This window comes from Salvelinus namaycush, chromosome 2 (assembly GCF_016432855.1).
Source record: "Salvelinus namaycush isolate Seneca chromosome 2, SaNama_1.0, whole genome shotgun sequence".
NCBI lineage: Eukaryota > Metazoa > Chordata > Actinopteri > Salmoniformes > Salmonidae > Salvelinus > Salvelinus namaycush.
The window spans coordinates 9,373,785-9,387,435 of record NC_052308.1 but is presented as its reverse complement, the minus strand read 5'-3'; the positions used below and the strand labels follow the sequence as shown (position 1 = coordinate 9,387,435).

The window sequence follows — 13,651 nt, the reverse complement described above, 5'->3', positions numbered from 1 at the left end:
GCTTTTTAATGTGTCAAAGCACTAAACAATGGTGTTGCCCTGCAGATCTTCTACGACTTGGTCAGACAGATAAATAGTAAAACGCCTGTGGAAAAGAAGAAGGCGAAAAAGAAATCAAACTGTGTCCTGCTCTAAAGGTCCCCTCCACCCTGCAGCAGCTCTGAGCCAGGTGGGTAGGTAACTAATACGCTCCTCTAATACCCTGACGGGTACACCTCCGGCCTTGCTGCTCGGCCTCCGGCCTTACTAGAAGGAGCACAAACCCCTCCTCAACTCACAATACGGACACACAATTTGGGATTTGTTTGATCAGTAGTTTATACACGCTTTATTATTGATTTGAATGGCTGCTACTACAACTCTGGCAGTACATTGTCTTGTCATTGATGGAGTTGATATGGCCTGAGAGCATTCATGGAGAGTTGACTGCTCCCTGTCATTAGAGCTGGAAGGAAACGGCTACATCTGCTGGTAGCCTGGTGTGACTGTGTCCACATGACTGTACATACTCATGTCCATATTGCTCAGTCTTTATCCAGTTTGTAGGGTAGTCGTCAAAGCAGAAAGGTCTGGGACTATGCTACAGTAACTGTAGACTGTGTTTCATCTGTTCAGTCCCACAGTGAGGGGCCCAGCCAGTCCAGCAGCCCCCAGGCAGTGTCTGTCCCCTCTGTCCTCGGCCGGCCACGCCGCCAAGAGCACTGTACTGGCACTAACGGGATTACAGACCCACTGTTCAGACTACAGGAGCTGCCAGGCTGGGGTAGAACAGCAGAGTTGGGAGGGCGGTGTCAGGCCCCGTAGCTCTCAGGCTGGTCTGAAAACAACCCCTACAGTTATCCATACCTACCCGAAGGTGTTTAAGTCTGAAGGAATTGGAGTGAGCAATATGGTAATGTCTCTGATGGGCTTGGGGAACATCTGCCATATTTCCTATTCCTCTCTGGTCCCTTCAGTTCTGAACGCTTAGGGCAGTTGTCTCCATGTCCCTCTACTCACAAACACCTAGCCCAGCTTTACCAAGCTTGCCTTGCCTCCACGCCTAATGGACTATATAGCCTCGTTATTGTTATTTCCTTTTTTTATTTAGCAAATTTTTCATACTTTTTAACTCTGCATTGTTGGGAAAGGGCAGGTGACTAAGCATTTCACTGTAAAGTCTACACCTGTTGTGTTCGGCGCATGTAAAACTAGATTTGAATGAAAAGCAGGAATATGCACTGCACCAACTGGCCAGGAGAGGGCAGCACTTCAAATCAAATCACATTTTATTGGTCACACTCTTAGCTGATTTTATTGCGGGTGTAGTGAAATGCTTGTGTTCCTAGCTTCAACAGTACTGTAGTATCTAACAATTCACAACAATACACACAAATCTAAAAGTAAAAGAATGGAATTAAGAAATATATAAATATTAGGACGAGCAATGTCGGAGTGGCATTGACAAAAATACAGTAGAATAGAATAAAGTATATACATATGAAATGAGTAAAGCAGTATTTAAACATTATTAAAGTGACTAGTGTTCCATTATTAAGGTGACCAGTGATTCCATGTCTATGTATATAGGGCAGATAAATATCACTTGCTAGGTGATATAGTATAGGACATTTCCTTGAATGAAATCGAAAGTTTTATGTACTCCATTAATCCTCTCTCCACCTATAGAATGCTGTAATGAAGAACTGTTGCCCAGATTGGACCCGTGCCAGCATTCTGACAGCCCCGCCTCCCCCATCAGCCATAAACAGTGACGACACAAATAGCCGCCTGCTGATTCGCTAGTATCAAGATATCAAGGCAGGATACAAGGAGAGAGAAGACTGGTGTCTATCTCACTCAGACTTCTCTGATCTGACATCAGTGAGCCCTGAAGGACAATCTTCATTTCCCACATGTTGAACCACCATAAACTCTCTGAAAGTCTCTGAAATGTCAATGGTCTGGCCAACCGAGAGCCCCCTCCTTTTTTGAGAGTTTAAAAACGATTACCAACGAAGGGGAAAAAAGACTTCAGTATTTTACATCTTTGCAATATATCGTATTTGAAGACATGGAAGTTGACTTTAGTTGTATGAGTATAAATATCTGCAGACAGCATGATCACATCTGGTATTACGTGTAGTAAGAACTTTCAAGTGGAAGTAGCAACTTTTTTATAGCCATACACCCATTTCCCCGTGCCAGTCGTGTCAATGGTGGACCATATGTATTTTGGTGTCGCTTAACTCCATGGACTTTCTCTTCTGCAAATATCTCTGTGACTTAATTTTATACTCAGTCACTGGGATTTCATAGTTCCCGTAATATATTCTAATGCCATTTTTTGCATAATAATGCTTGAGAAAAGGTATTTTATAGAAGAAATATGGGGGGGAAGGATTAATTTCTGTCTCTTGAAGCTGAAATATATACTAAACCAACTTTAATAATGCTTCTTGTGTTTTTGTCAAATGATGTTCCAGCTTTTATGGATTATTAAATTTAGTACATTTTAATTATTTTGGTCATTGTATTTTGTGGATTTAACACATCTGACTTAATAATCATACAGTGTCATGTAAAACCATCTCTATGATAATCATGGGGTTAAATCGGATGTGTACAAACTAAGTGGAATGTTGTTCCACCACCAACGATCAGCAAACAGTTGCGCAGTGGCATTTCAATACAAAGCTATATGTCACTTAATTGCTCCCCCAATTTGCTTGGCAAATCCTGTGTCTGCAACAACCACCAGGGGGTACTGTGTGGGTGTAAAAGGGTTGCTCCATATTGGCCTATAAGTGCCTTCAGAAAAGTATTCACACCCCTTGACTTTTTCCACATTTAGTGTTACAGCCTGAATTTAAAATGGATTACATTTGAGATTTTTTTTGTCACTGGGATTGTTTTTTGAAATGTTTACAAATTATTTAAAAATGAAAAGTTGAATTGTCTTGAGTCAATAAGTATTCAACCCATTTCTTATGGGAAGCCTAAACATTTGCTTAACAAGTCACAAATTGCATGGACACGCTGTGTGCAATAATAGTGTTTAAAAGTGACATTTTTCAACTTCATATTCAGCACCAGCCCAACATCATGTGAAAATGGCGTGTTTCTATGTTTGTAGTAAAAAAGGAGAGAGGTGTTTTTTTCCAATGACATTGTCAAACAATTAGTAGGCAATGTCTACTCATAATTGGTTAAAATCATAAGATGCACACCGATGATGTCATTGGAAACATCTTCCTCTTGTTTTTACTACAAAACATTGAAACGCACCATTTGCACACACACTGCTCGTCGACCATCTCATTCCAAATTCATGAGCATTAATATGGAGTTGGTACCCCTTTGCTGCTATAACAGCCTCCACTCTTCTGGGAAGGCTTTCCAGTTGATGTTGGAACATTGCTGCAGGGACTTGCTTCCATCCAGCCACGAGCATTAGTGTGGTCGGACACTGATGTTGGGAGATAAGCCTGGCTCGCAGTTGGCGTTCTAATTCATCCCAAAGGTGTTTGATGGGGTTGAGGTCAGGGCTCTGTGCATGCAGTCAACTTCTTCCACACTTCTCGACCAACCATTTCTGTATGGACCTCGCTTTGTGCACGGGGGCGTTGTCATGCTGAAACAGGAAAGGGCCTTCCCCAAACTGTTGCCACAAAGTTGGAAGCACAGAATCGTCTAGAATATCATTGTATGCTGTAGCGTTAAGATTTCCCTTCACTGGAACTAAGGGGCCTAGTCCGAACCATGAAAAACAGCCCCAGACCATTATTCCTCCTAGACCAAACTTTACACTTGCCACTATGCAGGTAGGGCAGGTAGCGTTCTCCTGAGATCTGCCAAACCCAGATTTGTGTGTTGGACTGCCAGATGGTGAAGCGGGATTCATCACTTCAGTGACCGCATTTCCACTGCTCCAGAGTCCAATGGTGGAGAGCTTTACACCACTCCAGCCGACGCTTGGCATTGCACATGGTGATCTTAGGATTGTGTGCGGCTGCTCGGCCATGGAACCCCTTTTCATGAAGCTCCTGACAAACAGTTATTGTACTGACGTTGCTTTCACAAGCAATTTGGAACTCGGTAGTGAGTGTTGCACCCGAGGACAGACTATTTTTATGCACTTCAGCACTTAGCGTTACCTTTCTGTGAGTTTGAGTGGCCTACCACTTTGTGGCTGAGCCGTTGTTGCGCCTAGAGATCTCCACTTCACAACAACAGCACTTCTAGTTGACCAGGGTAGAAATTTGACTAACTGACTTGTTGGAAAGGTGGCATCCTATGACGATGCCACGTTGAAAGTCACTGAGGTCTTCAGTACGGGCCATTCTACTGCCAATGTTTGTGTATGGAGATTGCATGGCTGTGTACTCGATTTTTATACATCTGTCTGAAATAGCCAAATCCACTCATTTGAAGGGGTGTCCACATACTTTTGACCATGTTGTTGGGGTGGTGTTGAAGGTATATGTAGAACAATTTTAGAAAATGTCCATTTAGCATAATTTTGAATGACTACCTCATCTTCGTACCCCACACATACAATTATCTGTAAGGTCCCTCATTTGAGGAGTGAATTTAATGTCCAGATTCAATCTCAAAGTCCAGGGAGGTTTTCCAGTGCCTCACAAAGAAGGGCACCTATTGGTAAATGGGTAAAATAATAAAAAAGCAGACATTAAATATCCCTTTTAGCGTGAAGTTATTCATTACGCTTTGGATGGGTTTGGCAGGGGTAGGCTGTCATTGTAAATAAGAATGTGTTCTTAACTGACTAGTTAAATAAAGGTAAAAAAAAAATGGTGTATCAATACACCCAGTCACTACAAAGTTACAGGTGTCCTTCCTGACTCAGTTGCCGGAGAGGAAGGAAACCGCTCAGGGATTTCACCATGAGACCATGGGGACTTTAAAGCAGAAACATATTTTAATAGGTGTGATAGGAGAAACATTGTAGTTACTCTACAATACTAACCTAATTGAGTGAAAAGAATGAAGCCTGTAGACAATACAAATATTCCAAAACATGAATCCTGTTTGCAACAAGGCACTAAAATAATACTGCAAAAAATGTGGCAAAGCAATTAACTTTTTGGCCTGAATACAAAATGTTATGTTTGGGGCAAATCCAATACAACACATTACTGAGTACGGATTAACACTGGTAACCGGGATCTGGGACTGTCTCTGGACCACTCTTAATATTTACTGAATAAGTTCAATGCAATGCTAATGCAATTTCACAAAATACACAAAATGTGCAGCAGCAGATTGGCAAAAAACTAAATAGCACATTATCCAAACAGGAAGCCTTTAGCCTAGCGTATTTAGTTCACACAAAATCGCCATAAATTCAAAGCACACGCATAATTGAGACTGCCGGACTGCACACGACCCGAAGCAGTTTAGAGTTTTCATCAGAACTGAACATTTTTATCCTGGTCCGACCTAAGCCCGGTGAGCTGAAGCCGGAGCCCAGACCTTGTATGACATCACAGAAATGAAATGAGCCCGAACCCGAAAAAATAGCCAGATTTTTAGAAAACAGTAGGCTATATTGATTTAAACTGGTGTTGAGAACAACACGGCGGAGGCGGGCAGCAGTGGCAGGAGACGAGGAAACAGCCATTGGGCCTAGAAAAACCTCAGAAGAAAACTCACCTTAGTTATGATCAACTGAATTATGAAAATACTGGAATAAAGTAGGCTACTGCAATTGAAGGCCAATATCAAATTCTTACTTATACTGAAACTCCCAAAGTTATATCCAATTGTTATACTAATTTACAGTGGCGACCCATCATTCTGGGCAGGTGGGACAGAGACCCACCTGTTTTGAGCCCCACATTCTTTCTTTTTTTGTCGTGTTATTTTGCCATTAATACGGGTCACATATCAGTTTTCAAAAAAAAATATATCATTGAGTTAATAAAGCCGCATACAAACATGGTCTCTTTTTTGTTTTCTTGAGTAAGGGAGCTCCAAAATGCAGGTGTTTCAGCCTACTGTAGCTCAGTGCTTTCTGTGGTGGTGGGGAAAGCCAGCAGACAATATGGAGCATTGCGCCGTGATTGGCTCAGTGTTCTGTCACTCATGGGGACACTACGTCACCACCAAGTCTAAGGGTAGCCCCTTGGGTGCTGCCATATAGTTAAATTAGATGTGCCCATCTAAGGCTCAAGGTCATTGGCCACAGATAAAATGACATCAAATCACATATCTACAGTAGCTTTGATTGAACTAATCATGTCAACATTATACCTTCAAAATCTTAGCTAGCAGTCATCATCATGACTCAAGTCGACAATCTACTGACAAATCCTTTTTAATCCTTGTCATATGGAGAAATAATGAAGAGAAATGATAGATTAAACGCATCGGTGCTCATCGGCCATTGGACATTAACATTACACAACAAGTTGGAAATCGCAAATTCAACAACGAGTGGTTTGGAAGGAATCAGTGGCTAACTGTGATTTCAAGACAACTGAGAATTGTCAATCGGGAACTTGGTCCTCTTTCTAGAGCTACTACATGAAGATCACTGATGTCATCATGATTCTACCCCCCCACAGCCCATGTGGCCTCACCCTAATAAATGAGTCTATTTTCACCTCTTAATTCCGCCTACTGTTCTGACTTGGTGGTGCACATGTAGCCTATAACCTGTTTTTGAGAAATGTAATAATCAAATATTGTAAGAGGTTTCATTGTCTGCTTTATTTATCCTACGGTTCTGACTTGGTGTACAGGGAGAACACTGTAAGAACAGCCCATGTTCTGAATTCTGACGCTGTACATTTCAAAAGTGCTGAACAAGTAGTTATATTGACTATGTCTGTCTTTGCTCGCTCATTGTCTTAATAGAAATTACGGATTGCCTCTTATCCAACGTCGTCCCCTCATGCCATAGTTTGTACATCTCAATTGTCAGTAGAAACCACATTTGTTTCAGCAAGTCATCCATATCAGCTATGTTTTTTTTTTAAAGCAGTAAATGAGGCTGAATGAACTGTTTCGCTGCCAGACAAGACTCCGCTGATAGCCAGGTGTAGCGGTGGTAAGGTGTTGGGACAGCTTTATGTAGGCCCTAACAGTTTGTGGGCACCGTTTGTCACCGTTATAGTGCAATTAATGTATTGTTTAGTGTTGTGCAGTGGCTTTGCAGGCATGCATCCCACATTATTATGTTTTTGCCCCACCAAGATTTAAATGCTAAAATCGCCACTGCTCATTGAAAGCAATAGTTGTGTATGGTCACCTGGATTATCATTTCAGCACGGTTTTGTGACAAGCGTGGGGGACTCTCCGTTTGGATATCTGGTAACAGTTAGCAGGGGAAATGTTAGTTCAAATGATCATCTTTATTCTATTTTGCTCATGTATTATTTGATCCGAACATTTTGTTAGCATGTTATACAACTCTGCTTAGTCTTCAATCGTGTAGTAGCCTAAAGCCTGTGAGTTGTTTTTTAGGCCTAATCAATCAATGTTTCACTGAATCTCTGTACATATACACTGAACAAAATATACACAGAACATGCAACAATTTCAAAGATTTAAATGAGTTACAGTTCATATAAGGAATTAAGTCAATTTAAATACATTCATTAGGCCTTTACTGGGAATACAGATATGCATCTGTTGGTCACAGACAACATAAAAAAGGTAGGGGCATCAGAAAATCTGTCAGTATCTGGTGTGATCACCATTTGCCTTATGCAGCTTCTCATTCGCACGGAGTTGATCAGGCTGTTGATTGTGGCCTGTGGAATGTTGTCCCACTCCTCTTCAATGGCTATATGAAGCTGCTGGATATTGGCGGGAACTGGAACAAGCTGTCGTACACGTCGATCCAAAGCATCACAAACATGCTCAACTGATGACATGTCTGGTGAGTATGCAGGCCAAGAAGAACTGGGATATTTTCAGCTTCCAGGAATTGTGTACAGGTCCTTGCGACATGGGGCCGTGTATTATCATGCTGAAACATGAGGTGATGGCGGCGGATGAATGGCACAACAATGGGCCTCAGGATCTCGTCAGGGTATCTCTGTGCATCGATAAAATGCAATTGTGTTCATTGTCCGTATCTTATGCCTGCCCATAAAATAACCCCATCGCCACCATGGGGCACTCTGTTCCCAACGTTGACATCAGCAAACCGCTCGCCCACACGACGCCATACATGCTGTCTGCCATCTACAGTTCTAACCGGGATTAATCCGTGAGGAGCACACTTCTCCAGTGTACCAGTGGCCATCGAAGGTGAGCATTTGCCCACTGAAGTCAGTTATGATGACGAATTGCAGTCAGGTCAAGACCCTGATGAGGAGAAAGGGCACTCAGATGAGCTTCCCTGAGACAGTTTGTGCAGAAATTCTTCGGTTGTGCAAACCCACAGTTTCATCAGCTGTTCAGCTGGCTGGTCTCAGATGATTCCGCAGGTGAAGAAGCCAGATGTGGAGGTCCTGGGCTGGCGTGGTTACACAAGGTCTGCGGGTATGAGGCCAGTTTGACGTACTTCCAAGTTCTCTAAAATAACATTGGAGACGGCTTATGGTAGAGAAATAAACATTACATCTCTGGCAACAGTTGCACCTGTTTAATGATCATGCTGTTTAATCAGCTTCTTGATATGCCACACCTGTCAGGTGGATGGATTATCTTGGCAAAGGAGTAATGCTCACTAACAGGGATGTAAACACATTTGTGCCCAACATTTTTGAGAAATAAGCTTTTTGTGCATATGCATCATTTCTGGGATCTTTTATTTCAGCTCATGAAACATGGAACAATCACTTTACATGTTGTGTTATATTTTCGTTCAGTGTAGTTGAAAAGTAGCTAATTAGCTCAAATTCTAAAGTTGTCCGTGATGAGATTCAAACACACAACCTTTGGGTTGCTAGACAATCGCATTATATGCCTACCTATCCTCCTCAACCAAGCATCCGCCCTTTGTTTTTGCATTAATTAACCTGCCTTATGTAACCGTACCAAACGTCACATATCATACTAATTTTAGATTTACATATCAAATCAAATCATATTGTATTTGTCACATGCGCCAAATACAACAGGTATTACTTCGTCACCACCTTACCGTGAAATGCTTACAAGCCCTTAACCAACAATGCAGTTCAAGAAATAGAGTTAAGAAAATATTTACTAAATAAACTAAAGTAAAAAAGTTAATAAAAAGTAACACAATAAAATAACAATAACGAGGCTATGTACAGGGGCTACCGGTACCGAGTCAATGTCCAGGGATACAGATTAGTCGAGGTAATTTGTACATGTATGTAGGGGTAAAGTGACTATGCATAGATAATAAACAGTGAGTAGCAGCAGTGTAAAAACTAAGGGGGGGGGGTGTCAATGTAAATAGTCTGGGTGGCCATTTGATTAATTGTTCACCAGTCTTATGGCTTGGGGGTAGAAACTGTTAAGGAGCCTTTTGAACTTAGACTTGGCACTCCGGTACCGCTTGCCATGCGGTAGCAGAGAGAACAGTCTATGACTTGGGTGACTGGAGTCTTTGACAATTTTTAGGGCCTTCCTCTGACACCGCCTAATTTATACTGTAGGTCCTGGATGGCAGGAATCTTGGCCTCGGTGATGTACTGGGCCGTACGCACTACCCTCTGTAGCGCCTTATGCAGAGCAGTTGCCATACCAGGCGGCGATGCAACCGGTGAGGATGCTCTCGATGATGCAGCTGTAATAACTTTTGAGGATCTGGAGACCCATTCCAAATCTTTTCAGTCTCCTCAGGGGGAAAAGGTTTTGTCGTGCCCGCTTCATGACTGTCTTGGTGTGTTTGGACCATGATAGTTTGTTGGTGGACACCAATGAACTTGAAACTCTCGACCTGCTCTACTACAGCCCCGTCGATGTTAATGGGGGCCTGTTCGGCCCGCCTTTCCTGTAGTCCACAATTTACTATGTTATGTCTAGTCTATGAGACTACTTAGGGTGGACTCTGTGCATCCTGAGCTCACTCTGTGTCAAGATAGCCTCGGCCTACTGCTGAAATGCTCTGAATTACTTGAGGAACATGATAACGCTCTGAATTTATGAACGGCCTGTTTCGCAATTCACAAAATGTAATTGCCGATCAAAGTAACTCAATCATTTTTACTCCCACCCGTAGCACGCGCTCCAGCAGGTATATTTCACTGGTCACCATAACAACACCCACCCGTAGCACGCGCTCCAGCAGGTATATTTCACTGGTCATCCCCAAAGCCAACTCCTCCTTTGGCCGTCTTTCCTTCCAGTTCTCTGCTGCCAATGACTGGAACGAATTGCAAAAATCACGGAATCACTGATCTCCCTCACTAACTTTAAGCGTCAGCTGTCAGAGCAGCTTACCGATCGCGGCAGCTGTACACAGCCCATCTGTCATTAGCCCATCCAACCAACTACCTACCTGATCCCCATATTTGTTTTTGTTTTTCTGCTCTTTTGCACACCAGTATTTCTACTTGCACATCCTCATCTGCACATATATCACTCCAGTGTTAATTGCTCAATTGTAATTACTTCGTCACTATTGGCCTATTTATTGCCTTACCTCCTTACTTCATTTGCACACACTGTATACAGATTTTTCTATTGTGTTATTGACTGTACGTTTGTTTATCCCATGTGTAACTCTGTGTTGTTGTTTTTGTCGCACTGCTTTGCTTTATCTTGGCCAGGTCGCAGCTGTAAATGAGAACTTGTTCTCAACTGGCCTACGTGGTTAAATAAAGGTGAAATAAAAATAATAAAAACTAAATATCAGTTTCACATGCTGTGAAATCTTTAGGTCAATATAGTGGTGCAGCCAATCTGGCAATATGGCGTAGCGACAATCTTCTTTTGGGAGAACCCTGGCATAGTGACCATATCTTGGTTTTAAATGCTTAAATAGGGCACTTCCGATTTTTGGTATTTCCCGGGACTCTCAGGACAAATATGAATTTTTCTCAGTAAATATGAATCCCAATTACTTTGTACCACTCTCTATATTTTCAAGCATAGTGGTGGCTGCATCATGTTCTGGGGAAGCCACCACAAAATGGAGCTAAGCACAAGCAAAATCCTAGAGGAAAACCTGGTACAGTCTGCTTTCCACCACACTGGGTGATGAATTCCGACAATAACCTACAACACAATGCCAAATCTACACTGTTGTTGTGTTACAGCCTGAATTGTTGCTTACCAAGAAGACAGTGAATGTTCCTGAGTGGCCAAGTTAGACTTACGACTTAAATCTACTTCAGGCAAGACATGAAAATGGTTGACTAGCAATGATCAACAACAAATTTGACAGAGCTTGAAGAATTTTGAAAATAATAATGGGCAAATGTTGTACATCTTAGAGATTTACACAGAAAAACTCACAGCTGAAATCCATGTCGAAGGTGCTTCTACAAAGTATTGACTCAGGGGTGTGAATACTTATGTAAATTAGATATTTCTGTATTTCATTTTCAAATCATTTTCAAAACATGTCTAAAAACATGTTTTCACTTTGTCATTATGGGGTATTGTGTGTAGATGGGTGAGAAAAAATGTTATCTAATCCATTTTTAATTCAGGCTGTAACACAACAAAATGTGGAAGAAGTCAATGGGTATGAATACTTTCTGAAGGAACTGTATGTCGCTTGTTTGTATCAATTGCAAAGACATTGGAAACTTTGTATTTGTAGTCAACTTTGTTCTGAAGTTATCACTGGTCATAGAGACATGTATAAATCATGTGATTCTATGTTTAGCGGAGATCTTCTGTGTATAAAGTGACGCGCAGGAGGGCAAAAAAACATCTCACGACACACTTAGCTGTTTGCATGACTATAACTGCTAAATATAGCAGTTCAATCTATGGTTGTTGGTAAAGCAATGCAACATAAAACTGACACTGCTTACTGTTTAATGTATTATTTAATGTCTCTGGATGCAGCCGTATGAAACCGCTTTTCAACTTCATCCTTGGCTGTTCATAGAGAGATAAATACAAATATTTGTGTTTACTTGGATTTTGGAAGTATTAACAAAAAAACAAAACGCATCCAGCTCTTTTTGAAGTCAGAGTCCGCTTTTGAAATTGCTGTATGATCTAAGCGTCTTACGTCTCCTAGTAAGAGGGAGTCAGGCAGCCAATCCATCTGGCAGGGCTCAGCTGGGATGTGATTACTGTATGAATCACAGCGCTCTTGTTTTTGACTTTTATCACCCAAACGGCAGCCTTGATCACAACTTATCCCTTTAGTCCTGAGAGGAGAAGTAACACCAAACCCTCCTGCATGTATGATCCTCTCTAAGCTACCTAGCTGTCATCTTAAATACCTCCCAGATTCTTCAGTTTTGCGGTATGCCGCCAGTCTCCTCGGGTATATAATACTATAGGTGGGCTTGAGCGTTAAATCTCAGCTTTCTGCACCAAAGCACATTATCCCTGCCTTATACAGTGCACAGAACCATGGGTTTGAATGTCTGTGAATATATCAGTAGTGCATCACAAATATATTGATGGATTATGTATTCGCTAGCTAGCACACATGAAGTAGAGAAGCCTGACTTACAAGTATTCTTAAGTCTTTTGTAGGATAGTTTAAAATGGTCAAATTTGTTGAAAAGGGACAAATGCATATATTGTTTTACAGAACGGCACTATTCAGTTTTCTCAAACTACTGTGCAGTATTCCATTCCCCTCTTGTTGTTTGCACTGTCATCTCTCTTTAGACTGGAAACACTGTGCAGACAGTGCCAACATTACAACTGTTGGCCGGATGAATTCTGCATTTAAAGAGGAACATCTACAGTGCTAACTAAGTATCCCGCTCAAGATCCCCTAGCCCATTATAACAGATGATATATTTCTTCAGTCATAATGCCTAACATTTCCATGGCCAGATCAATTAACAGATTAGTGACAGTGCAGGATGGATTGAGGAGCCGGGTGGGGACAGAGATGTTTGGTGTGTCTAATGCATTTTGCAAAGAGAGAGCGAATATGATCCTGACTGTAGGGGGATATTGACAGGAAGTGGAGGATTAGGTGAGCCACAAGGGAACCTCTCTATCTCTTTCTCTTTCTCTCTTTCTCTCTCTGTCTCTCTCTCTGTCTCTGTCTCTCTCTTTTTCTCTCTCTCTCTCTCTCTCTCTCTCTCTCTCTCTCTCTCTCTCTCTCTCTCTCTCTCGCTCTCTCTCTCTCTCTCTCTCTCTCTCTCTCTCTCTCTCTCTCTCTCTCTCTCTCTCTCTCTCTCTCTCTCTGTCTCTGTCTCTGTCTCTGTCTCTGTCTCTCTCTCTCTCTCTCTCTCTCTCTCTCTCTCTCTCTCTGTCTCTCTCTTTTTCTCTCTCTCTCTCTCTCTCTCTCTCTCTCTGTCTCTGTCTCTGTCGCTGTCGCTCTCTTTTTCTCTCTCTCTCTCTCTCTCTCTCTCTCTCTCTCTCTCTCTGTCGCTGTCGCTCTCTTTTTCTCTCTCTCTCTTTCTCTCTCTCGCTTTCTCTCGCTCTCTGAGATTTCCTCCAGATGATTCAATCCACACACACATTGGGGCTCCTGAGTGGTGCAGCTGCCTAAGACACTGCATTTCACTGGTAGAGGCATCACTACAGACCCTGGTTCCAGGCTGTATCACAACTGGCCGTGATCGGGAGTCCC

The 13,651-nt window shown here is 42.1% G+C and overlaps 1 protein-coding gene across 5 annotated transcripts in view; it reads left to right on the top strand.

Moving 5' to 3' along the window:
* Positions 1–13,651, top strand: part of LOC120058606 (ras-related protein Rap-1A-like) — a 41,324-nt gene that overhangs the window by 19,792 nt on the left and 7,881 nt on the right. For 2 of the 5 annotated variants that reach the window (XM_039007376.1, XM_039007379.1), the window contains exons 7-8: positions 46–169; positions 1,669–2,501. In XM_039007376.1, coding sequence (XP_038863304.1) covers positions 46–135 — 90 coding nt within the window. In that variant the 3' untranslated portion in view covers positions 136–169; positions 1,669–2,501. Of the gene's footprint in view, positions 1–45; positions 174–615; positions 893–1,668; positions 2,502–13,651 lie in introns of those variants that run through there. The other 3 variants (XR_005478052.1, XM_039007385.1, XM_039007392.1) reach the window with 3 other exon arrangements.